The 25,374-nt window shown below is 42.1% G+C and overlaps 1 protein-coding gene across 2 annotated transcripts in view; it reads right to left on the bottom strand.

The window, feature by feature from the left end:
- LOC139408561 (netrin receptor UNC5D-like) overlaps positions 1 to 21,100 on the bottom strand; it is a 309,780-nt gene extending 288,680 nt beyond the window's left edge. Inside the window, exon 1 of one of the 2 annotated variants that reach the window (XM_071152611.1) lies at positions 20,787 to 21,100. In XM_071152611.1, the coding sequence (XP_071008712.1) occupies positions 20,787 to 20,871 (85 nt within the window). In that variant the 5' untranslated portion in view covers positions 20,872 to 21,100. The remainder of the gene's footprint in view (positions 1 to 20,786) is intronic. The other variant, XM_071152610.1, reaches the window with a different exon arrangement.
- Between the last annotated feature and the right edge of the window lie 4,274 nt (positions 21,101 to 25,374).

Genomic DNA, 25,374 nt, shown 5'->3' on the forward strand with positions numbered 1-25,374 from the left:
GATCCCTCACCTTCTTCATGATCATTGATGCCCCACGAGGTGAGATCTTGCATGGAACCCCAGACCGAGGGTGATTGACCGTCTTCTTGAACTTCTTCCATTTTCTAATAATTGCGCCAACCGTTGTTGCCTTCTCACCAAGCTGCTTGCCTATTGTCCTGTAGCCCATCCCAGCCTTGTGCAGGTCTACAATTTTTTTCCCTGATGTCCTTACACAGCTCCCTGGTCTTGGCCATTGTGGAGAGGTTGGAGTCTGTTTGATTGAGTGTGTGGACAGGTGTCTTATACAGGTAACGAGTTCAAACAGGTGCAGTTAATACAGGTAATGGTGGAGAACAGGAGGGCTTCTTAAAGAAAAACTAACAGGTGATCAAATACTTATGTCATGCAATAAAATGCTAATTAATTACTTCAAAATCATACAATGTGATTTTCTGGATTTTTGTTTTAGATTCCGTCTCTCACAGTTGAAGTGTACCTATGATAAAAATGACAGACCTCTACATGCTTTGTAAGTAGGAAAACCTGAAAAATCGGCAGTGTATCAAATACTTGTCCTCCCCACTGTAAATGTAATCGATTTTGGATTCCGGTTGTAACACAACAAAATGTGGAATAAGTCAAGTGGTATGCATGCTTTCTGAAGGTACTGTATTCTAGTACTCTAGTATTCTAGTACACTGCATGTCTTGCTATTATAGTGCCAAAGCTTTTGAACATACTCTTCAAACGAGTGAATTGCAGGGCAATGGTTGAGATGCATGGATGATCGTCTCTCCAGCACCATCTTGCCGGAAAGTAAGGGGACCATTTGACCCTTCCCTCCTTGGACAAAGGGGACCATTGGGGGGCATGGCAGGGAAAAAAATGCTAAAGCCGGGAGCAGTGTAACGGTGTTAAGATTCCCCCTGAGGTGAGTCATTGTGTCAGTGTTATATCTGTGGTTGTCTGGAGAGTGCTCTCTGATGGCCTTTTCAACTGAGCGCTGTTGGGTTATTAAACACTTTGTAGAAACGCTGGGTCTGCAGGGAGAGGGCCAAATGTCAACAACCGGTCGGTGTGGTAATGTGAGGACTATAATAAACACTGCGATAACCTGACAAGGAGGACATAAAGACATAAAACACGCAGAGAAACAGAGAAATGCACACACTCATCAAATAGCCTATAGTCTCAGTGCAGCAGCCAATTCCCTCTGCTCTGCACCGTGCTGGGCTAGACCAAGCGGAGCTGGGCTGGGCTGGGCTGGGCTGGGGTAGCTACCTTGTCCTTTCTGCTTGTTTCAGGGCAGTTTTCCCCCTCCAGTCCCCCCCGCCCAGTTTGCCCTCAATAACAAATAAATAACACATTGATCAACGAAATGGACAATAAAAAAAATCTGATGTGCAAGTAAGATGCGGAGTTCGAGGTAATGGTAGCCTACACCTCCCAAATGTAACTACCTGTGAGTAATAGTCACATTTTGTTTCCCCTTCCTGTGGGACCATGCTCAGGTACACACTCATTGGGTTTGACTGGGTAGGCCCGGCAGTATTGAGCGGGGTATTGATCGTGTCCACTCTGCTTCAGTGTGGTGAGGAGAGGAGCAGCGGTTCAGCAGCCGGCTCTGCCATGGCGTTTCTTTAATTAGGCCCCCAAGCGCCTGCCTCACACACCAACTCTTCACAGAGATTCCCCTAGTGTCCTCTGCTGGAGTTCCTCCTCTCCCTCTCCTCTCCATCGCCCCATCGATTCACTCACTCTATTACTTTCCCTTTCGTTTCTTTTCTTCGTTCTTTCTAACGATTCCAATCAGCCCGGACGGTCAGGCCGGTTGGTCGTTCTTTGGGTAAACCACAAAGGTGGAGATAGATAAAGTGATGGATGAGACAGAGGAGAGGAGAAAATGTCTAGGACAAAGTAGGGCTGGATGGTATATAGTATTTGACTAAATACCGGTATTGACTGGTTTGGGTGTTTACTTTACCTTGTATAACGGTATTTCAAAGCTGTAATAAGTCACTTTTTGGGCAAGCCATCTAATTCACGTAGAAATATGAGTTACTAATATAATAATAATAATAATCTCAAATATAAAATATATTTTGATTTGTTTAACACTTTTTTGTTTACTACATTACTCCATATTTTATTTCATAGTGTTGATGTCTTCACTATTATTCTTCAATGTAGAAAATAGTAAAAATAAAGAAAAACCCTTGAATAAGTAGGTGTTTCAAAACTTTTGACCAGTAGTGTAACTGCCCTTTTTCTGGCCCGCAAATTTCATTCGACAAACTCATCGGTAAAAAGCTAAATCTGAATTTTGAAATCCCGATGTGGCCCTCAAGCCAGAATCATTGCCCATCCAGCCTTAGGACTGTTGTCACAATGACGTGGCAGAATGGCAATGGTTAGCATGACTAACATACAGTATTTATGGTGGTATGTGTTTTCTATTGTAGTGCTAAAGTAGCTCTAACCACAAAAGACAGTGAAGCCTCTCTTGACGATTTAGCCCAAGGCTTGGTTATGCTGACATAATTTGTTAAACCATAACTGTGACGTTGTTACAAACATACCGGTCTGGTTATGCCTGTGGAGGTACCCACACAAGCGATGTTACTGGTGCTGGTCCCTCTTCTCAATTTCCACATTTCAATTTGAGGGCTGTTCACTTCAACTTGACATTTCAATTTAAGATGTGTTCACTTTATTGCGGTGAACACAGGCCTTGTCAGGACATGTGTAGCTGCTATGTTTGGAGTAGGGGATTAAACTGACACTTACAAGAATAATACACCAGAAGAAAACGGACCCTTTTCCCCTCTAATATGCAGCTAGCATCACCTCTTGACTACAGAAAGATGCAAAGCTGTGCCAGCGCATCCGCCGGTGGCGATTTGATATCGCTGGTTAACCTCATCACTCACTAGTATAAATGTTGATCAAATATGTATGTGGGTTTGTGATTAGGCGCGATACGAGGGCATGTGTCAATCAAACACCTGATATCACAGAGCACAGCAGAAGGATGCAAAGACAAAATATCAACTCCAGAGTGTAACTGTTAACTTATGCAAAAGTCATCCTCTGCTTTTCTCTCTCTCTCTAGCCATTATAATGCGTATATACAGTATGAGAGTCATGCAGGGCGCTGTGGCTCGAGGCTGGTTTGTCCTCTGCTCTGAAGGAAAAGCAGTGAGTGCTTTAAAAACCATGAGATTAAATGAAACAGAGATCTTTATCGATTCGGCCTCCCTGTGTTGCGAAGCAAAGGTAGCCTAGATGAATACGGTCCGTGGACTCCGCATCGATGAAAACAATAGATGTTATCAGTCTTAAAATGGTGGACAGAAGTCCTTGGGCTGAAGGAGACACTCATCAAAGTTCCCTCTCTTTACTCAACATCGTGTAACCTTGCTACGGCCTTGTCACTCAAACACATCGAAAGGAGACATTAACTTACAACAGTGTCCCAGTGGATAAACAGATTTAGATTCCGCTGTTCAACTCAATATCCCCTCTGCCTATAAACAGAGAGGAGGAATTCAGAATCAGGAACACCTCTGGCTGAATGGTAATAAACACAAAGCGGCTAGTGGATAAAGGCAGGGGGCTCGTGTTACCGTACTCGCTCGAATTTCACTTTTAAATGAATAGTAATTTGTTTTCATTTAAATGTAAATCAGGGGGAGCAAATGGAATTACGTTGACAGTCATCGGTGGAGTAAACCGACTCACCCACCCGCCCACCAACCCCGAGCACCGGAGGGCCCTGGGCCACCTACTCACTGATGGCCGGGGAAAAAAACAACAAGCTGATGTGCAGTAGGTGACCTCAGGGGTAGACAGTCAAGTGCGGTGGCTCCCCCGCCCCCACTGTCCGGCTTGCCATTTGAAGTTCCGGTGGCATTGTGCCATAGCGGCACGATTTTGTATGCTGATTAAACCCATAATGCATTCCTGTTGTAGACACCGGCACAATGGCATAGCACATTAGAGAGGGGGAGGGGGGTGAGAGAGGGGAGATAAAAAGGGAGCGAGAGAGACATAGAAAGAGAGAGATAGAGAGAAGGGAACAAATGGTATGAGAAGGAGATGAGAGAGCTTGGTATGAGACGGAGATGAGAGAGCTTTATCTAGAGGGATGTAGAGGGAGCCAGAGAGCATTATCTAAGAGGGATGTAGAGGGAGCCAGAGAGCATTATCTAGAGGGATGTAGAGGGAGCGAGAAAGCATTATCTAGAGGGATGTAGAGGGAGCCAGAGAACATTATCTAGAGGGATGTAGAGGGAGCGAGAAAGCATTATCTAGAGGGATGTAGAGGGAGCCAGAGAGCATTATCTAGAGGGATGTAGAGGGAGTGAGAGAGCATTATCTAGAGAGATGTAGAGAGGGAACGAGAGAGCATTATCTAGAGGGATGGAGAGAGGGAACGAGAGAGCATTATCTAGGGATGGAGAGAGGGAACGAGAGAGCATTATCTAGAGATGTAGAGAGGGAACGAGAAAGCATTATCTAGAGGGATGGAGGGAGCGAAATAACATTATCTAGAGGGATGGAGAGAGGGAGCGAGAGAGCAGTATCTAGAGGGATGGAGAGAGGGGGCGAGAGAGCAGTATCTAGAGGGATGTAGAGAGGGAGCGAGAGAGCAGTATCTAGACGTCTAAAGGGATGTAAGAGAGGGAGCGAGGCATGAGGCGCGGAAAGGATTTGCAATAATTCGCAGGGATGTCTCCACCATCTGCTGCAGACACAGGTGTACCTCTCAGTCCCGTAGTGCTCTGTCTCCCACCACGGCAGCACAGCCGGAGGATTGCTGTTGTACACCAAACCACCAAAATACTCTAACAAAGGCAAACCCCTCTCTGAGGAGAAAAACACAGCTCTCATAACGAGGAACAAAGCGCCTGGCTCTGCAGCAGGGGCCAAATCACCTAATCCAGGTTGTAACGTGGTAAATTAAAGAAAGTGTGCCAATGTTTTTAGAAGTAACGAGTAACTTGTTAAAATAAATGTGTTTGTGTTGATGAATAATGGGAAATAAATTGAGTGCTTATGCAAATCCTTCGGCAGGTAACTAGAGTTTTAGTTTCATGTGATTATGATTGCCCAGCACAACCTATAAGCCGTCTAAGAGCTTCAGTTCAAGGCTGATGGTGAATGCTCATTTTGAAAGCCTCCATTGAATTCTAATATTGCATTAGATAATTTTTTGCAGAGTTGAGAATTTCTGAAAAGAGAGCGTAGAGGAAATCTTCAAAGGGCCTTGGAAATTCATTCCCCATTTTATTGTAAGGAAGAAAATGCCTTGTCGGTTTTACAAGCCGTGGTGCCTGAGGTGAGGGAGCGAGGCAAGGGCCTTTTCTCAATTGGATTTGCTCAACTCCTGCGTCCTCTCTCGCCTGCTTTTCAAGAAGGCCAATGGCAATCAAGGAGAGGCAGCAAGGAAAATGAACGTGGACAAAAATGCGCTGTATGAAAGGAGAAACTCCTCTCCATTTGTCACATCAGGCAAACAATGGTACATAAATATTTAAAGTGAAAAAGTTTATTTAGCTAGTTGTGCAAGACATTTTATGCAAAAAAGGATACGTAGCTTATAATTTAAATATTTGCATGCTTTCTCCTTCGGAAAAAAACAACGGTTTCAAAAGTGGTCTGGAAGATATCAAAACTCTTCAGTGAAGGACACGGGTAGGATACACATGGCTACCCTTGTTGAAAGGTAGCACTCTCCTCAACAACTTTTCGGTTTCCGGGTCACGGAGGAGAGAGACGGAGGAGAGAGGACGGAGGACAGACTTTTTCCAAAATGAGAAAAGGTAAGAGTTAATCCGTCGAGAGGCTATGCTGCACCACACTGACACTCACAAACACTTTAATCAGCCTAAGAGGACAGACAGACGGACAGACAGGGCAGGGGTGCTATGAATAATGTATGAGCGGCAGGTGGTTAGAGTTTTGGGCGAGTAACCGAAAGATCACTGGTTCGAATAACCGAGCCAACAAGGTTAAAAAACGGTTGATGTGCCCTTGAGCAAGGCACTTAACTCTAATTTTCTTCAGGGGTGTCGTACTACTATGGCTGACCCTGTAAAACAACACATTTCACTGCCCCTATCTGGTGTATGACAACATATACCAAACAAAAATAGAAACGCAACATGTAAAATGTTGCTCTCATGTTTCATGAGGTGAAATAAAAGATACTAGAAATTGTCCATACGCACAAAAAGCTTATTTCTTTCAAATGTTTTGCACAAACTGTTTACATCCCTGTGAGTGACAATTTTTTCTTTGCCAAGACAAATCCATCCACCTGACAGGTGTGACATATAAAGAAGCTGATTAAACATGGTAATTACACAGGTGCACCTTGTGCTGGGGGCAATAAAAGGACACAAATGTATAGTTTTGTCACACAACACAATGCCACAGATGTCTCAAATTTTAAGGGAGCGTGCAATTGGCATACTGACTGCAGGAATGTTCACCAGAGCTGAACGCCTGAGAAATTATTGTTCATTTCTCTACCATAAGCCAGCTCCAACGTCGTTTTAGAGAATTTGGCAGTACGTCTAACGGGTCTCACAACCGCAGACCACATGTAACCACGCCAGCCCAGGACCTCCACATCCAGCTTCTTCACCTGCGGGATCATCTGAGACCAGCCACCCGGACAGCTGGTGAAATTGTAGGTTTGCACAACCGAAGAATTTCTGTCAGAAACTGTCTCAGAGAAGCTCATGTGTGTGCTCGTCGTCCTCAACAGGGTCTTGACCTGACTGCAGTTTGGCGTCGTAACCGACTTCAGTGGGCAAATGCTCACCTTTGATGGCAAATAGCATGCTGGAGAATAGTGCTCTCCTCCACGGATGAATCCCAGTTTCAATTATGCCGTGCAGATGGTAGACAGCGTGTATGGTGTCGTATGGGCGAGCGCGTTGCTGATGTCAACATCATAAACAGAGTAACCCCATGGTGGCGGTGGGGTTATGGTATGAGCAGGCATAAGCTAGGGAAAACGAACACAATTGCATTTTATCGATGATCATTTGAATGCACAGTTTGATCCTGAGGCCCATTGTCGTGCCATTCATCTGCCTACATCCCCTCAATGTTTCAGTATGATAATGCACAATCCATGTCGCAAGGATCTGTACACAATTCCTGGAGGCTAGAAATGTCCCAATTCTTCCATGGCCTGCATACTCACCAAACATGTCACCCATTGAGCATGTCTGGGATGCTCTGGATCTACATGTACGAGAGCGTGTTCCAGTTACCGCCAATATCCAACAACTTTGCACAGCTATTGAAACAGAGTGGAACAACATTTCATAGGTCGCAAATGAGATGTGTCGTGCTGCATGAGGCAAATGGTGGTCACACCAGATACTGACTAGTTTTCTGATCCGTGCCCCTACCTATTTTTTTAAGGTATCTGTGACTAACAGCTGCATATGGGGCGGCAGGTAGCCTACTGGTTAGAGTGTTGGACTGGTAACCGAATGGTTGCAAGATCAAATCCCAGAGCCGACAAGGTAAAAATCTGTTGTTCTGCCCCTGAACAAGGCAGTTAAACCCACTGTTCCTAGGCCATCAATAAGAATTTGTTTGTAACTGGCTTGCTTAGTTAAAATAAACATCTGTATTCCCAGTCATGTGAAATCCATAGATTAGGGCCTAATGAATTTATTTAAATTGACTGTAACGGCCATTGTTGGTGGTGGAAGAAGGTGAGGACCAAGGTGCAGCGTAGTAAGTGTTCATACTTTTAATAAACTGAACTGAACACTAAATACAAAGTAACAAAAGAGAACAACCGAAACAGCTCCGTCAGGTGCAAACCACACTTAACAGAAAATATAATCACCCACAACTCAAGGGGGAAAACAGGCTGCCTAAGTATGGTTCTCAATCAGGGACAACGATTGACAGCTGCCTCTGATTGAGAACCATACCAGGCCAAACACTGAAATACCAAATCATAGAAAAAAATAACATAGACTGCCCACCCCAACTCACACCCTGACCATACTAAAACAAAGACATCACAAAGGAACTAAGGTCAGAACGTAACATTGACTGATTTCTTTATATGAACTGTTACTCAGTAAAAACCTTTGGAATTGCTGCGTTCATATTTTTGTTCAGTGTAATTTTTTTATTTACCTCCCAATCTAGTCCTCCCTCACTTCCACACTACAAAGAACACGCCTCATTGGAATTCACAAAATGGGGGACCAATGGCAAAATTGGGATTGGAGAACGGATGACTGGTCAGGCCAGCCACCTTGCCAAGTATTGCCTCACTTGGTCCCTTCATGGTTAGTGAGGTATCTGACAGTAATGAAACGTCTTACGTCTGTGTGAGAAGTCTGTCTTGTCCATGACAGACACAGAACGCTAATATGATTAGCGAACTGCTAGTGTCAAACACGGCCACTTCCAAGTTAATAGATTTCCTTATAACCACCCTGGTTGAGCTTGGCTAAGTCCATAATTTCCTACACTGAGATGTATCAGTAGACCACATTTTTTGGGGTGTTTTAAAAATACAGACAATCCTCTCTGAAGCGTGCTAATTTCAATTGGCACGGTAATGCTCGTTCCTGTAAGTCACTGACCTATTATTATACATTACATGATGCTACTTGCATATGATTAAGTTTATGGCAAAGATTATATTGTTGATATACAGGTACACACAAAAAAATCTGTGTTGTTTGGATGAACTAACTGCTGTGTTGCAGGCATTGGGTCACTTAGTTGGGTTGCTTTCTTTAAAAAGAGCAAGGTTGGGTTGTTGATGCTGGGTTATTAATGCTGGGTTATTGAGATATAACCTAGTCAGATCAGAAGACTGGAGGAGTGGCTTATTAGGGCCTTATTCTTGACCACCGGGAGAAAATGTAACTCCAGTTAATCAGTCCTGTTGTATTGTTATCACGTGTTAAGGTTGAACCGTGACATTTTGTAGCTTTAATGAGGCTTACACAAGTGTCTGAGTTCCTTATTAAGAGCCTATGCAAATTTCAATGTTGGGATAGTTCCTACTTTGTTACCAATATGTTATATTAAAATATGTCATCATTTGAAAACCTAACATGATGAACATGAATGACATTTACTCTCACAGGTGGCCAAAAACGTATATCTGAAAGCCACACCCCTAATAAACCATGCCTCCTGAAAATAACCTAAGGATTACATTAAAAAATACCTAGCTGCTGGGTCAACCCAAAATGTAAATGAATAAAAACCAAACTCATGGTAAATTAAACCATGTTTGGGTAATCCCAACAACCCAACATGTTGGGTTATTCACAAAACCCAACTGGCTGGGTCAAAATAAGCAGTAGTACAGTATTGATGAATGTATTTGTTCTTGTCTGATCTTTCAAATGAGATGGATGTGTTACAAGCATTGAGTCATTTATTCAGGCACACAGTCTACAGCCATTGAATCTATTTTGCTCTATATTAGTATTACCAATTTTGCTGTATGGCATCAATAATATATTATGCACTAGCTGCATATCATTGGTTGATTGTGGTGCTGGTGTTTTCACACATCCCCAAGGACTAGCACTAGCCATATTAAGAAAGGTATCAATGTTGTCTAAGTGTATACTCATTGATTCATCCAGGTACCAATCTTTACTTTCTACCTTCCGGGACCAAAACCCTTCCAAACACACCTTTTTTCCCTTCTTCTCAGCCCTCGAAGTCATTAAATATTTATTTGCTTTTGATTACCTTTAAAATTAATTCATCAGGGAGCGAGGTGACAGATGCTTGCTGTTATTGACGAATGCTGCCATGGCAATGACGGATAACATCAGATACCCCAGCATGCCACTCTCCAACCCTCCTGCCTTCCCCTCTCCCTAGTCCCCCTCTCTCTCCATCCCTCCCTCTCTCTCTCTCTCTGTCTTCCTCCCTTCATCAGGTGAGGAATAGCTCCAGAGCCAAAGTATTTGTCACAGCAACAATCTGCTGAAACTAAATTACACTGACAGGAGCTGCAAGGGAGGGAGGGAAAAAAACGGAGGAGAAAGGGAGGGGATATTTATTAAATTTAAGCTTTCTGGAGGACAGTTAAGTGTTTCCCATTGGCGGAGGGGCAAAAGGTTGAGAAGTTGAGAGAGAGAGAGAGAGAGAGAGAGAGAGAGAGAGAGAGAGAGAGAGAGAGATTGAGCGGTTGAGAGGTTGAGAGAGAGAGAGAGAGAGAGGTTGAGAGAGAGGTTGAAAGAGAGAGAGAGAGAGAGAGAGAGAGGGGTTGAGAGAGGTTGAGAGAGGATGAGAGAGAGAGAGAGAGAGGTTGAGAGAGGTTGAGAGAGGTTGAGAGAGAGAGCTGCATTTCCTAACCTCTTGCCAAATGTATGACCATATTAGAGACACACATTTCCCTCAGATTACACAGATCCACAAAGAATTCGGGAAAAAAACAGATTTTGTTCAATTTCACCCATATCTACTGAGTGAAATACCACAAATACCACAATACCACAGAGGCGGTGAATGGTGAATTGAGGATGGGCAGTTATCTCCAAGGCTCCCCTTTCAGCAAACGCTTGACAGCAACACAATGTTCCTATCGAACACAGAGAGGAAAGCTCAAAGGCTGTAGAGAGACAACGGCTGCAGAGTGGTGCAGCACATCTGCAGCAGAGTGGAGTTGACAACACTTGAGGCTTCAGCAACATCCCATACACATATGAAGAGAGAGACGAACTAAAACACATGGCTGAACATACACGCACGAACACACACACACACACCAAAACAGTGAGGGAAATCACGGGAGCTCATCTACGCCAACAAAGATACCCCCACAAAGATGTCAAATGAGAGAAACAAATCCCACAACAAGATTCCATACAAATCCACACATACAAATCCACATAAATCCATGGATGAGGAATATGTTAAAATAGATAGTCTGGATTTTTCTCTCTCTGCCCCATAGCAAAATGAACATTTGTTATAAAATTGAAAAGTTCTCTCCGCCCCATTGTAAAATATGTAGAATTGCAGAAAACTTGCCTTAAAAGGTCCAATGCAGCCAGATGTAAGTTAGCTGACCGCAAGACTATCGAAACTTGTAGTAATCATGGTCGAATCACCGACAGTGGGGCCCCCATTGATTTTCTTGTAACTCTCAGTCTTATATCAAGTAAAAAAATGCATTTCTCTCCACCCTATGGCAAAATTTGTAGAATTGCGGGAAAATAGCTGTAAAACTGCGTAGTTAGTGTGTTATTATCCCAGTTATAAATCATTTGTAATTCAGCAATGAGGGAGTGATTGCTTCCTACAAGAGGACAAAACATGCACATTCCTAGACTTCTTTTTGTCTTAAAGGGGCAATGTTGTATTTTGAGACAGGTTTAAATAAAACTCGCCAATAGGCTGAGGTTAGCATAATTTGTCTGATTGTCTAAACTAATGGTATTTTAATAATAATGCATTTTATGTTGAAAAGTGGTTTCTTGCATAAAAACACAACATTTTTAGTCACGTACTTGTCTGAAGGACAAGTGGATAAGCAAGTTAATGTCAAGAATCATGTTTTTTTGTTGGTGATTTGTCTCATGGAATGTAAGGCCAACATTGAACACCACACATTGGCTGCTACTGTAGGCTGAATGACAGAGTGTTCAGGCTGTGAATAGCCCTTATACACCTCCAGGCTGTGTAAGGGCTATGTGACCAAGAATGAGAGTGATGGAGTGTTGCATCAGATGACCTGTCCTCCACAATCACCCGACCTCAACCCAATTGACATGGTTTGAGATTAGTTGGGCCGCTAAGTGAAGGAAAAGCAGCCAACAAGTGCTCAGCATATGTGGGAACTCCTTCAAGACTGTTGGAAAAGCATTCCAGGTGAAGCTGGTTGAGAGAATGCCAAGAGTGTACAAAGCTGTCATCAAGGCAAAGGGTGGCTATTTGAAAAATCTCAAATATATTTTGGTTATTACATGATTCCATGTGTTATTTCATAGATCTGATATCTTCACTATTATTCTATAAATAAGAAAATAATAAAATAAAAAAACCTGGTATTAATAGGTGTGTCAAAACTTTTGACTGGTCCTGTATGTACAGTTGAAGTCGGAAATTTACATACACCTTAGGCAAATACATTTAAACTCAGTTTTTCACAATTCCTGACAAATTCCCGTCTTGGGTCAATTAGGATAATAACTTTATTTTAAGAATGTGAAATGTCAGAATAATAGTTGAGAGAATTATTTACTTCAGCTTTAATTTCTTTCATCACATTCCCAATGCGTCAGAAGTTTACATACACTCAATTAGTTTGGTAGCATTGCCTTTAAACTGCTTAACTTGGGTCAAACGTTTCAGGTAGCCTTCCACAAGCTTCCCACAATAAGTTGGGTAAATTTTGGCCCATTCCTCCTGACAGAGCTGGTGCAACTGAGTCAAGATTGTAGGCCTCCTTGCTCGCACAAACTTTTTCAGTTCTGCCCACAAATGTTCATCTGATTGAGATCAGGGCTTTGTGATGGCCACTCCAATACCTTGACTTTGTTGTCCTTAAGCCACTTTGCAACAACTTTGGAAGTATGCTTGGGGTCATTGTTCATTTGGAATACCTATTTGCGACCAAGCTTAATTTCCCAACTGATGTCTTGAGATGTTGCTTCAATATATCCACATAATTTTCCTCCCTCATGATGCCATCTATTTGTGAAGTGCACCAGACCCTCTTTGCCAGAATTTCACGTAATTATGACATAACATTGAAGGTTGTGAAATGTAACAGGAATATGTAGACTTATGGATGCCACCCGTTAGATAAAATACGGAACGGTTCCATATTTCACTGAAAGAATAAACGTTTTGTTGTCGAGATGATCGTTTCCGGATTCGACCATATTAATGACCTAAGGCTCGTATTTCTGTGTGTTATGTTATAATTAAGTCTATGATTTGATAGAGCAGTCTGACTGAGCGGTGGTGGGCAGCACCAGGCTCGTAGGCATTCATTCAAACAGCACTTTCCTGCGTTTGCCAGCAGCTTCAAGCTGTTTATGACTTCAAGCCTATCAACTCCCGAGATTAGGCTGGTGTAACCGATGTGAAATGGCTAGCTAGTTAGCAGGGTGCGCGCTAATAGCATTTTAAACGTCACTCGCTCTGAGACTTGGAGTAATTGTTCCCCTTGCTCAGCAAGGGCCGCGGCTTTTGTGGAGCAATGGGTAACGATGCTTCGAGGGTGGCTGTTGTCGATGTGTTCCTGGTTCGAGCCCAGGTAGGGGCGAGGAGAGGGATGGAAGCTATACTGTTACACTGGCAATACTAAAGTGCCTATAAGAACATCCAATAGTCAAAGGTATGTGTAATACAAATGGTAAAGAGAGAAATAGTCCTATAATTACTATAATAACTACAACCTAAAACGTCTTATCTGGGAATATTGAAGACTCATGTTAAAAGGAACCACCAGCTTTCATATGTTCTCATGTTCTGAGCAAGGAACTTAAACGTTAGCTTTTTTACGTGGCACATATTGCACTTTTTCTTTCTTCTCCAACACTTTGTTTTTGCGTTATTTAAACCAAATTGAACATGTTTCATTGTTTATTTAAGGCTAAATTGATTTTATTGATGTATTATATTAAGTTAAAATAAGTGTTCATTCAGTATTGTTGTAATTGTCATTATTACGAATAAATAAAAATAGGCCGATTAATCAGTATCGGTGTTGAAAAATCAGCTGATTAATCGGTATCGGCTTTCTTTGGTCCTCCAATAATCGGTATCGGTGTTGAAAAATCATAAATCGGTCGACCTCTATCTGAGCGATATATGAAAGTTCTGGAATATTTATAAAAAATATATATATATATTTTTTTTGTAAAGTATTTAACACCTTTTTTGGGCACTGGTACAAGACTTTAAACTGCTACAAGGATACCTTCAGATGAGTTTTGTAAGGCTTGTAAGTGTCCTAGAGCAAAATAACCCTAGACTTTTCCCACATTTTCTCTTACATTTAGATGTATTTTGTCACTGGCCCACACACAATACTCATATTGTCAAATTGGAATTATGTTTTTAGAAATGTTTACAAAATTATAACAAATGAAAAGCTGAAATGTATTGAGTCAATAAGTATTCAACCCTTTTGTTATGGCAAGACTAAATAAGTTATGAGGAAAAATGAGTCACATAATAAGTTGCATGGACTCGCTCTGTGTGCAATAATAGTGTTTTAACAAGGCTTTTGAATGACTACCTCATCTCTGTGCCCCACATATACAATTATCTGTAAGGTCCTTCAGTTGAGCAGTGACTTTCAAACACAAATTTAACCTCAAAGACCAGGGAGGTTTTTCAATGCCCCACAAAGAAGGGCCCCTTCTGATAGATGGTAATAAAAGCAGACATTGAATATCCCTTTGAGCATGTTGAAGTTATTAATTACACTTTGGTGTATCAATACACCCAGTCACTACAAAGATATAGGCGTCCTTCCTAATTCAGTTGTCGCAGAGGAAGGAAAACACTCAGGGATTTCACCATGAGACCGATGGTGACTTTAAAACAGTTACAAAGTTTAATGGCTGTGATCGGAGAAAACTGAGGAAGGATCAACAACGTTGTAGTTACTCCACAATACTAACCCATCCTGTTTGCAACAAGGCACTAAAGTAATTCTGCAAAAAAACGTGGCAAAGCAATTCACTTTTTGTCCTGTATACAAAATATTATGTTTGGGTCAAATCCAATACAACACATTACTGAGTACCACTTCCCATGTTTTCAAGCATAGTGGTGGCTGCATCCTGTTATGGGTATGCTTGTAATCGTAACGTTAAGCACACAAAATCTTGGACAAAACCCTGGTTCAGTCTGCTTTCCACCATACACTGGGAGAGGAATTCACCTTTCAGTGGGAGAATAAACCCAAACCCAGGCCCAATCTACACTGGAATTACTTACAAGAAGACAGTGAATGTTCCTGAGTGGCTGAGTTACAGTTTTGACTTAAATCACTGTAGGTGTTACAATTTGTAGTCACTGTAGGTGTTAGAAAATGTTAGAATTTGTATTCCAATTTGTCATTAGAGTATTTTGTGTAGAATGTTGACCAGAAATTACATTTCAATCCATTTTAATCCCAATCTGTAACACAACAAAATGTGGAAAGGGTAAGGGGGTGTGAATACTTTCTGAAGACACTGGACGTGTTTGTGAGATTCTCATCTTTCGATGGTAGAGTCATATTAGTGTGTAGCCCAAACAGTTCAGCCACTACAGACAGAATTTGGCAAATCAGCAGTACCGATTTCAGACGCTTCGTGGAACAAAATGGAGAAAACCACCATGTTTATGAGAATCTAATCTTTCCATATTTGTTTGTTGACCAAGCTGTTTGGATGCTACAGATATGAGAAGACAATTTTCCACAGATGTGGTAGGCCGACAATGGCGGATGCAGTGGATTGCGGTGCATCCCATACAAAAAAACTGATATCTCTAGCTTAAACAGGTGGATTTTGGAGGGGATGTTTTTATTATGCTAATTTGATTTCCACAGGGGTGTGGATATCGGCTCTAGGGGGTTAACCTAACTCCTAACCCTAACCCCTAGCCATCTAGCCACCTAGCTACCATTAGCCACAACAAATCATATGAATTGCAATTCGTAACATATCATACGAAATTAACAATGGACATCCACAAATTAATAAATACCATACCAAATGTAACATATAATACTAATTTGAGTGTCACAGATTGTCGTTTACCATGTTACGTCTACCCCAGAGTCCAGTTTGTGATATTGAGCTCATGAATTCCTCCCGTTTAATGTCAGTTAAATCAAAGTGGTGGCTGGAGAGATGGGTTGCCATATTTGAGATAAATTAAACATGAGTTCTCCCACAGATGACTCCACTACATAGCTATTTATTCATACCCCTCCCCCCTCTCTATATCAGATGGTGAGTCGCAACTGAAACATCCAACAGCACTGTGTCAAACCTGCTGCTGCTTCTGTGTGTCTCTGTCTCCTCTCCTCAGCCCCAAAACTCAGGTCACTCCATTTAATATAAAAAGTTTAAGTTGGAAGTTTACATACACCTTAGCCAAACACATTTAAACTCAGTTTTTCACAATTCCTGACATTTAATCAGAGTAAAACTTCCCCATCTTAGGTCAATTAGGATCACCACTTTATTTTAAGAATGTCAGAATAACAGTAGAGAGATTATTTCAGCTTTCATTTCTTTCTTCACATTCCCAGTAGGTCAGAAGTTTACATACACTCAAATAGTATTTTGTAGCATTGCCTTTAAATTGTCTAACTTGGGTCAAACGTTTCAGGTGGTATTCCACAGGCTTCCCACAATAAGTTGGGTGAATTTTGGCCCATTCCTCATGACAGAGCTGGTGCAACTGAGTCAGGTTTGTAAGGCCTCCTTGCTCATACACACTTTTTCAGTTCTGTCCACAAATTTTCTATAGGATTGAGGTCAAGGCTTTGTGATGGCCACTCCAATGCCTTGACTTTCTTGTCCTTAAGCCATTTTGCCGCAACTTCGGAAGTATGCTTGGGGTCATTGTCCATTTGGAATACCTATTTGCGACCAAGCTTAATTTCCCAACTGATGTCTTGAGATGTTGCTTCAATATATCCACATCATTTTCCTCCCTCATGATGCCATCTATTTGTGAAGCGCACCAGACCCTCCGGCAGCAAAGCACCCCCACAACATGATGCTGCCACCCCGTGCTTCACGGTTGGGATGATGTTCTTCAGCTTGCAAGCCTCCCCATTTTTCCTCCAAACATAACGATGGTCATTATGACCAAACAGTTCTATTTTTGTTTCATCAGACCAGAGGACATTTCCACAAAAAGTACGATCTTTGTCCCCGTGTGCAGTTGCAGTCTGGCTTTTATTTTATTTTTTTATGGCGGTTTTGGAGCAGTGGCTTCTTCCTTGCTGAGCGGCCTTTCAGGTTATGTTGGTTATGTTCACAAGGTCCTTTGCTGTTGTTCTGGCATTGATTTGCACTTTTTGCACCAAAGTACGTTAATCTCTAGCAGACAGAATGCGTCTCCTTCCTGAGTGGTATGGCGGCTGCGTGGTCCCATTGCGTTTATACTTGCGTACTATTGTTTGTACAGATGAACATGGTACCTTCAGGCGTTTGGAAATTGCTCCCAAGGATGAACCAGACTTGCGGAGGTCTACAATTTCTTTCTGAGGTCTTGGCTGAGTTTGAAGGTAGGCCTTGAAATACATCCACAAGTACACCTCCAATTGACTCAAATGATGTCAATTAGCCTATCAGAAGCTTCTAAAGCCATGAAATAATTTTCTGGAATTTTCCAAGCTGTTTAAAGGCGCAGTCAACTTAGTGTATGTAAACTTCTGACCCACTGGAATTGTGATACAGTGAATTATAAGTGAAATAATCTGTCTGTAAACAATTGTTGGAAAAATTACTTGTGCCATGCACAAAGTAGGTGTCCTAACCGACTTGTCAAAACTACAGTTTGTTAACAAGAAATGTGTGGAGTGATTGAAAAACAAGTTTTAATGACACCAACATAAGTGTATGTAAACTTCCGACGCTACTCTGTACAACTGCAGGCGATGTCTCAATTGTGCTTCTGATATAGTGGATCATGAAACAAGTATACATAACAGAATAATATAACATGGAAACAGGCATTAGGATATTATCACCAAAGGATGAGTGAGCACACATAAGAGCTGATCAGTTTTATCAATGGTCTGGATATATCCATTATCCTCTATTGAGATGCAGAACAACGAACATCATTAGGGGTAGGAAGCTACTGGTGCCAAGACAGTAAGAATGAGGAGAAAAATGACAGAGGAGGGAAGAGAAAAAATGACAATAAGTGTTATTTACAAGCCTGAAAGGATGGGGATGGATCCAATGCCTTATTAATAAACTTAAGCAGACCGATGCACCGTTTCCCAATACACAGTATCTCAACCTACTCAGCCACAACCCCAACAGCTGAATAGAGTCCTAAATCTAATATTTATATTATGCAGGTTCAAGTTGATTTCAATACTTGATATGCAAGAATCAAATCCTTAAGGCTATTTCACTAATTGACTTGCAAATGCCTCATTGTAAGATATGGTTTACGTTAAGTGGGTGTCAAGAGGTCAGGGTTGATTCAACAGGGAGGAGAACATCGTGATAGGGTCCAGTGAGACCCATAGCAGGACTTACAGTGCATTCAGAAAGTTTTCAGACCCCTTGGTTTTTTCTACATTTTGATACGTTACAGCCTTATTCTAAAATGTATTAAATTAAAAATGTTCTTCATCAATCTATACACAATACCCCATAATGACAAAGCAAAAAAAACATTTAGAAATTGTGGCAAATTTATAAAAAATAAAAAACAGAAATACCTTATTTACATAAGCATTCAAACCCTTTGCTATAAGCCTCGAAATTGAGCTCAGGTGTCCTGTTTCCATTGATCATCCTTCTACAACTTGATTGGAGTCCACCTGTGGTAAATTCAATTGATTGTACATGATATGGAAAGCCACACACCTGTCTATATAAGGTCCCACATTCGACAATACATGTCAGAGCAAAAACCAAGCCATGAATTGTCCGTAGAGCTCTGAGAAAGGATTGTGTCAAGGCACAGATCTGGGGAGGGTACCAAAATATTTCAGCAGCATTGAAGGTCCCCAAGAACACAGAGGCCTTCATCATTATTAAATGGAAGACGTTTGGAACCACCAAGACTCTTCCAAAAGCTCACGGCCAAATTGGGGGGAGAAGGGCCTTGGTCAGGGAGGTGACCAAGAACCCAATGGTCACTCTGACAGAGCTACAGAGTTCCTATGTGGAAATGGTAGAACCTTCCAGAAGGACAACCATCTCTGCAGCACTCCACCAATCAAGGCCTTTATGGTAGAGTGGCAAGACGGAAGCCACTCCTCAGTAAAAGGCACTTGACAGCCCACTTGGAGTTTGCTAAAAGGCACCTAAAGGACTCAGACCATGAGAAACAAGATTCTCTGATCTGAAGAAACCAAGATTGAATACGGGCATAAATGCCAAGCGTTAAGTCTGGAGGAAACCTGGCACCATCCCTACAGTGAAGCATGGTGGTGGCAGCATTATGCTGTGGGGATGTTTTTCAGCGGCAGGGACTGGGACACTAGTCAGGATCGAGGGAAAGATGAACGGAGCAAAATACAGAGAGATCTTTGATGAAAACCTGCTTCAGAGCTCTCAGGACCTCAGACTGGGGCGAAGGTTCACCTTCCAACAGGACAATGACCCTAAGCACACAGCCAAGACAACACAGGAGTGACTTTGGGACAACTCTCTGAATGTCCTTGAGTGGCCCTGCCAGAGCCTGGACTTGAACCTGATCGATCATCTCTGGAGAGACCTGAAAATAGCTGGGCAGCGACGCTCCACATCCAACCTGACAGAGCTTGAGAGGATCTTCAGAGAAGAGTGGGAGAAACTCCCCAAATACAGGTGTGCCAAGCTTGTAGCGTCATACCCAAGAAGACTCGAGGCTGCAATTGCTGTCAAAGGTGCTTCAACAAAGTATTGAGTAAAGGGTCTGAATACTTATGTAAATGCTATATTTCCTTTTTATTTTTATTTTATAAATTTGTAAAAAAATAAATATCTAAAAACCTGTTTTTGCTTTGTCATTATGGGGTATTGTGTGTTGATTGATGAGAGGAAAGTCAAGGGGTCTGAATACTTTCTGAATGCACTCTATCAGTCGAATCGTACCAAACAGTCTAATGATCATGTTATTCACCCTAACACAATTTAATTCTCAAACGAGGTTAAGTTGTAATTACAACATTTTCCAACTCCCACTTTTTCCAACTCAATAAAATATGTCCAAGCTGTCACTATCAACTATGTGTTACATAAAAGAGTAGTATTTGGGATGTGAACCATTCACTCTCTCCTGGAGAGACCATCACAGCAACACCTGTCAATGAATAGAAGAACTGACAGAGCGGTGCGAAATGAGTTTTATTTAATTCACTCACGCTAAATACCAATAGGCGTCTCTCCGGGAAACATTTGGACCATCATGAACAGCCAGTCAGTCAGTCTTTATCTTGAATATTGTCGCGTGATTAATTGTAGCTTCACTTCAGCCTTCTGTACTGTGTGTGGGTCGATGGAATAGGCTACACCGCATTATATCCACGGGTGTCCCCGCTACGCATCACATCATGCAAAATATATTGACAGTTAGTGGCCATGGAAATCAAATGTTGTTTTATATGTTCTAGCTTGAATTCACAAATGTTATCGTAAAAAGAAACTGATGGCGACATGTGTAGCCTAAAAGTTAATCAAGGCAGAGATTAATCAAACAGCGAGCGTGGTTGCCTGTTGCAATTTCGATCCATACGCAGGTCCATGACACAGTTCAAAACCGGGGATAAAACGCAGCATAGGGAAACATTTTAACTCCCTAGAATAATAATTCCAAAGGTCTAATTTGATGGAACAAAATATTTGCACCATATAAACTCACATGCACAGGCTATAACAGGTGCTACAACTGCGGATTTGTGTTGAGAAGAATGGGAAATATTTAAAATGCGGATAAAATAACATTTATAATGGCAAAGTTTAGCCTTGTGCAATTGGATGTCATAAAACACACTCTGACAACTTTAGAGAAAATACCTGCACGTGCACAACACAACAACAAGCACTGCTGGTTTATCAAAAAAAAGTCACCTTTTAAACTGTTCTTACCTCGGGCCAAGGTAGTCGGGAACTGCAAACAGAGAAACACAACGATGCCCAAACTCAGGTAGCATCCTCCCGAAAACTGTCCCATCACTGCGCCGGTTTTCTTCCTTCCTATCTGACCCGGGGATTCTACGCGCGGAACTTGAGCATTTGCAATCGTTGACCTTGTCACCAGTAACAGGTTACCCCGCACTGATGACGTTTAGACAGGGCCAGTCTGTCGCCACCTCAGCCGAGGAAGGCTAACAGTGGCGGCATATCTGGTTCGCAGAGCAGACAATGAGATGGATGTGTGTGTTTCAGTGGTCGGGCAGCCTGTGAGAGAGAGTGAAATAATTAAACCTCGCAAGCCAATAGCTAGCTCTCGGTTTTGGGGCGGAGAGAGAGAGAGAGAGAGAGAGAGGGGCTGGGGTAGAGGTGATAGGCTACTGAGGAGAGAAATCCAGATTATCGACAGAGAAACCACAGAAGACCACTGTGTGAGTCATCGAATCAATTTAGCGACACAATCATCTATCCAGTTTTTCCTTAATGTCAGTGCGGAGTCATTTTGAATAGATATTATCCTTATGATGCAAACCGCCAGTCACTTAGCTGAAAACAAATGCTTGTGATTTATTTGCTTGTGTATTATTTTTTGAGTCCTTTTAAAGGGAAGAATGTATGAAGACATTACCAACGAAATTGGATTATGTGGGTATAGGTTTCAGGGAATCATTCAAATAGGTGGTAGACTACAATAAAAGATGCCTGGTGTGGTCCTCCTGCCCACCCCAGCCAGATAAACTAGCCCTTGGGCACACCTAGGACTACAGGTTTCATTAACCCAATGATTACATGATTATGTGTTGTTAACATATCCTGAGGCATTCTTAACCACTTTGATTGAGAAGATTGTAAACATTATTGTGCAGAATACAATAGGCCGTCAGCCTCCCAGCTTTTAATTTCCCATCTGTTCAATGGACTAATGCTCCACAGAGTGGATTGACATTGAGTAGTTATGTTAACCAACATATCAACGCACAAGGCGTGACCCAGATGCAGACACAGGAGGCAGATGGTTGGAGTCTTACAATGTTTATTAATCCAAAAGGAGTAGGCAAGAGAATGGTCGTGGACAGGCAAAAGGTCAAAACCAGATCAGAGTCCAGGAGGTACAGAGTGGCAGACAGCCTTGTGGCCAGGCAGGCAGTACAGAGTGGCAGACAGCCTTGTGGCCAGGCAGGCAGTACAGAGTGGCAGACAGCCTTGTGGCCAGGCAGGCAGTACAGAGTGGCAGACAGCCTTGTGGCCAGACAGGCAGTACAGAGTGGCAGACAGCCTTGTGGCCAAGCAGGCAGTACAGAGTGGCAGACAGGCTCGTGGTCAAGGCAGGCAGTACAGAGTGGCAGACAGGCTCGTGGTCAAGGCAGGCAGTACAGAGTGGCAGACAGGCTCGTGGTCAAGGCAGGCAGTACAGAGTGGCAGACAGGCTCGTGGTCAAGGCAGGCAGTACAGAGTGGCAGACAGGCTCGTGGTCAAGGCAGGCAGTACAGAGTGGCAGACAGGCTCGTGGTCAAGGCAGGCAGTACAGAGTGGCAGACAGGCTCGTGGTCAAGGCAGGCAGTACAGAGTGGCAGACAGGCTCGTGGTCAAGGCAGGCAGTACAGAGTGGCAGACAGGCTCGTGGTCAAGGCAGGCAGGCACAGAGTCCAGAAACAGGCAAGAGTAGAAAAAGGAGAATGCAAAAAGCAGGCAAATGGGAAAACCCTCTGGTTGACTTGGAACATACAAGACAAACTGGCACAGAGAGACAGGAAACACAGGGATAAATACACTGGGGAAAACAAGAGACACCTAGAGAGGGTGGAGACAATAACGAGGACAGGTGAAACAGATCAGGGCGTGACACAACAAAAACAACAACGCCATAGAAAAAAACAATCCGCATCTGCATTCCATGTAAATCAGTGGGAGTTGACTTTCTCAGGCACAATTACCCTATTCGGTGAAGATTCAATAGTTTATTTCCTAGGGTCCTCATCGGAGGTCAGCCCTTTAGATGGGGTTAAGTGCTTGATATCATTGCTCAAGCAGGCATAACCAGCACTATAAAGGGAACCTTCACAACTATACACTATGTGGGGTGTTTTTCCAGTTTCCCTACATAATTGTGAATGATGAGAGGGTGTTCCAGACATAATTATACACTATAGCTATATTTTTGATTTTTTTCAACCAATGACATCATTGGGTGATTAAGCCTGCTGTATGATATAAAATGAATGGAGTTATGTGTTGTAGCAATTATTGTGGCCTTTGGGTTTCGCCGATTGTATGATCACGCTAGCACCAAGTAGATATGCTTGTTCTTGTTCAATAGAGCCATTGGACTTATCTCAACGATGTTCCTATTTGCCAGGATATTGCAGGATATCTAGGTTGACTCATTTTCCCTGGCTTTGTAAAATGGGGACGGTGCTAGTTTACAGGTTCACAGAATTTATGTTACCATGCACTGTCGATCTGAGATTGCTAAACAATGGTCTTCAATGGCTGTTTCTGATGATTCCTCTTTCCAAGAAGAGCTGGACGGCGAAATAGTTTTGAAATGTTATTTTACATCGGAACACACAGCCCTATTTATTTGAGCCATAATACACTAAAGAGGAGTTGAGACAGAGATAAATAGAATTGCGAGACCAGCAAGCAGTAAGCATTTCACTGTAATACCTATTGTATGCGGCGCATGTGACAAATAGCATTTGATTTGATTTGACAGACTAATATACTGTTTTATTAAAAACTGTTTACTGGCCAACAAATTAAAGTTTAAATGATGCACCAACTCCCTGCATCATTTGACTGAAGCTAGTTTATCCCAATACATTTCATTAATATCACAATTAATTGAACCAGAATGTCACGCCCTGACCTTAGTTTTCTATGTTTTATGTATTATTTTGGTCAGGTCAGGGTGTGAAGAGGGTGGGTATGCTTGTTGCCCTGTCTAGGGTTTTTTGTATATCTAGGGGTGTTAGTTGGTCTAGGTTTATAATAGGTCTAGGTTTATTATAGGTCTATGGTGGCCTGAATTGGTTCCCAATCAGAGACAGCTGTTTATCGTTGTCTCTGATTGGGGATCCTATTTAGGTTGCCATTTTGGTTTTGTGGGTTATTGTTTATGTGTAGTTGCCTGTCTGCACTTGTGTCTTATAGCTTCACGTTTGTTTAGTGTTCTTCGTGTAATAAAAGAAGAATGTATTCTTATCACGCTGCGCCTTGGTCTCCTCATTATGACACAGAAGTTGAAGTTAAATACTTTATTGGTTTCTGATGCAGCTGGAATCCTTCAGTCACATGTCAGTACACTTGTAAAAAAATATTATACAAAACATCAATATACACTACCGGTCAGAAGTTATAGAACACCTACTCATTCAAGGGTTTTTCATTATTTTACTATTTTCTACATTGTAGAATAATAGTGAAGACATCAAAACTATGAAATAACACATATGGAATCATGTAGTAACCCAAAAAATGTTAAACAAATATATTTTATATTTGAGATTATTCAAATTGTCACCCTTTGCCTTGATGACAGCTTTGCACACTCTTGGTATTCTCTCAACCAGCTTCACCTGGAATGATTTTCCAACAGTCTTGAAGGAGTTCCAACATATGCTGAGTACTTGTTGGCTGCTTTTCCTTCACTTCGGTCCGACTCTTCAATTATTCAATTTAGTTGAGGTCCGGGGGATTGTGGGGGGCAGGTCATCTGATGCAGCACTCCATTACTCTCTTTCTTGGTAAAATAGCCCTTACACAGCCTGGAGGTGGGTTGGGTCATTGTCTTGTTGAAAAATAAATGATCGTGTTACTAACTCCAAACCAGATGGGATGGCATATTGCTGCAGAATGCTTTGGTAGCCATGCTTGTTAAGTGTGCCTTGAATTCTAAATAAATCACAGACAGTGTCACCAGCAAAGCACCCCCACACCATAACACCTCCTCCTCCTCCATGCTTTACGGTGGGAAATACACATGCGGAGCTCATCTGTTCACCCGCACCAATGTCTCACAAAGACACAGCGGTTGGAACCAAAAATCTCCCATTTGGATTCCAGACCAAAGGACACATTTCCACCGGTCTAATATCCATTGCTTGTGTTTCTTGGCCCAAGCAAGTCTCTTCTTATTTTTGGAGTCCTTTAGTAGTGGTTGCCCGGTAGTATATATACTGAACAAAAATATAAACACAACATGCAACAACTTCAAAGATTTTACGATTCATATAAGGAAATCAGTCAATTTAAATAAATACATTTGGCCCTATTCTAAATAGATATGCACCTGAAAGTCATAGATATCTTAAAAAAAGTAGGGGCATGGATCAGAAAACCAGTCAGTATCTGCCGTGACCACCATTTGCCTCATGCAGCGAGATGCATCTCCTTTGCATAGAGTTGATCAGGCTGTTGATTATGGCCTGTGGAATGTTGTTCCACTCCTCTTCAATGGAAGTTGCTGGATATTTGCGGAACACGCTGTCATATATGTTGTTCCAGAGCATCCCAAACACGCTCAAAGGTTGACATGTCTGGT

This window comes from Oncorhynchus clarkii, chromosome 5, assembly GCF_045791955.1.
Source record: "Oncorhynchus clarkii lewisi isolate Uvic-CL-2024 chromosome 5, UVic_Ocla_1.0, whole genome shotgun sequence".
Lineage (NCBI taxonomy): Eukaryota > Metazoa > Chordata > Actinopteri > Salmoniformes > Salmonidae > Oncorhynchus > Oncorhynchus clarkii.